Source organism: Cariama cristata, unplaced genomic scaffold (genome assembly GCF_000690535.1).
Source record: "Cariama cristata isolate BGI_N322 unplaced genomic scaffold, ASM69053v1 scaffold32180, whole genome shotgun sequence".
Taxonomy (NCBI): Eukaryota; Metazoa; Chordata; class Aves; order Cariamiformes; family Cariamidae; genus Cariama; species Cariama cristata.
In genome coordinates, this window is record NW_009595772.1 from 382 (window position 1) to 2734 (window position 2353).

General features: G+C 55.8%; 1 protein-coding gene across 1 annotated transcript in view; it reads left to right on the forward strand.

The window, feature by feature from the left end:
- Window positions 1-1130, forward strand: part of ZNF883 (zinc finger protein 883) — a 1346-nt gene extending 216 nt beyond the window's left edge. The window contains exon 2 of the mRNA XM_009703464.1: window positions 12-1130. Within this exon, the coding sequence (XP_009701766.1) occupies window positions 12-1130 (1119 nt within the window). The remainder of the gene's footprint in view (window positions 1-11) is intronic.
- Window positions 1131-2353: the final 1223 nt, after the last annotated feature.

Here is a 2353-nt window from a genome sequence, read left to right on the forward strand (position 1 = left end):
GGCTTGGGAAGCACAAACATGCCTGCGGGAAGTGTGGGAAAAGCTTCAGCCGCGGTTCGTCCCTCAACCGGCATCAGAGGGTTCATCTCGCGGAGAAACCCTTCACTTGCTCCAGTTGCAGGAGAAGTTTCACGTGCAGCTCGGCTCTTAAGGACCACCAGAAGACCAACTGCCAAGAGAAACCCTACCAATGCCCCAACTGCGAGAAACGCTTCGCTTCCACCAAATCTCTCAAAAAACATTGTAAGCTTCACCTGGAGAGCGGAGCGTACCAGTGCTCCGATTGCGGAAAAAACCTCACTTCCAACTCGGCTCTTATCATCCATCGGAGAATTCACACCGGGGAGAGACCCTACCAGTGCCCCGACTGCGGGAAAACCTTCATGGCCAACAAATCCCTCAACAAACATCGCAAGAGCCATACGGAAGACGGGATCTTCGTCTGTCCAGACTGTGGGAAAAAACTCACTTCCAAGTCCACCCTCATCATCCACCGCCGAATTCACACGGGGGAGAGACCCTACGAGTGCCCCGACTGCGGGAAAACCTTCATGGCCAACAAATCCCTCAGCAAACATCGCAAGAGTCATATGGAGGAGGGCACCTATAAGTGTCCCGAATGCGAGGAAATCTTCTCCAAAAACTCGGCCTTCGTAGCCCATCTCAGGATCCACAGGGGTCAGCCCCCTTACGTGTGCTCCGACTGCGGGAAAAACTTCTTTGACAGCTCATCTTTTAAGCAACACCGGAAAAAACATTTGGTAGAGAAACCTTACCAATGCTCCAACTGCAACATGGGTTTCACCATTCACTCGGCCCTTCTCCTCCATCAGAAAAGTCACGTCGGACCCAGGCCCTACGTCTGCTCCGATTGCGGGAAAGATTTTCGGGAAAGCACCACGCTCCGTAGGCATCAGCGTATCCATACGGGTGAGAAACCCTACCGATGCTCCTACTGCGAGAAGAGCTTTCGGGCCAGCTCCACCCTCATCATCCACCAAAGGATCCACACCGGAGAAAAACCTTACAAATGCACCAAATGCACCAAATGCTTCATGTCCAGCTCTTCCCTCATGAAGCATCTGCGGACGCATCTCCGCAAGGAGCTGCTGGTGGGTCCCAAACAATGACTGATGTTGCCCAAAACCCTTCAAGGTGCCTTTGGCTGTGATAGGTGGGGGGATGGAAACCCTTCTTCCGCGCCCCGTCCACCCCAGAAACACATTTCAGCGTAATTTTCACCTTTTCTCCAAACACATTTCATGGCAGAGGACGTTTTCGGGACCAGGCACGCCGTGGTGGGTCACGGCACGGTGTTGGGGGACAGCGATGGCTTCTCGGTCCCCAACCCCTGGGGTGGCTTCAGGGATGTTGATGCCCCGACGGGATGGAGGGCAGTGGGGTTTGGGGGGGACCGCTCGCCTCTGCTCGTGCGTTAGGAACCTCCTTTAGAGGCTAAAAAGACCCCTTTTGAGCTTCCCACCTTCAAAAACATCTAAATATTTTAAGAGGAGGCCCAGGGGTCTCCGTCCCTCCGAGGTTTAGTCCATTCGATCGTTTGTTTTTATCGGATAAGTTTTCCAAACACACGTTCCCTTCCCCGAATTTCCTCACGCTCGCCGTCATCTGATTTTTATGTTGCCCCCTTTAAAATACACCAGGATGAATCTGGCTCGTTTGTGGGTATCGGCTTTAAAATGAGGTGCAATACGGTGGAATTGGGTTTTCGGGAAGGCGGGATCATAATTTAATTGCTTATGGTTGGGGGAAGAGATGGGGGACCCCCCTCCCCATCTCTGGGGGGGCCCTGGTTCTTGTCCTGAGCGGGTAACGATGCTCTTGACTGGCAAAAAGCCGAGCGTGTGCAAGGGGAAATGGTCCTGGGGAGCCATTTGCACCCCCAAAAGAGAAGCTGGGGGAGCTGGGACTGGGGCTGGAGAACCCAACTGTGGAGCTGGAGGGGACGTGACTGCAGATTTGGGTGGTCTTGGGGTGCTCCTGCACCCGGGGAGGGCTGCGATGGGTCCGAATTCCCGCGGATCCCAGCATCGGGGGGACATTGGGGTCACGGGATGGTGGGGGGCAGGATTTGGCCCGGCCCCGGTGGGTTCTGCACTCTGTGGGGTGGCTCTGCCCCACATTTCCCCACGTAGGACCGGGCACCTGGGAGCACCGTGAGCGGGAAGGTTCCCGTCCTGGGCATCCTCATCGTGGGGGTGGCACGGGTGGGCTCCGAAAGGGACCCCCCAGGGTGGGCACGGTGGCTGCAGGGGGAGGATTTGGGGAAGGCAGGAGCTGCCGCCTGGGGTGCAAAAAAATCGCCCATCGCCGTGCGAAAAGTCTTACTGAACCC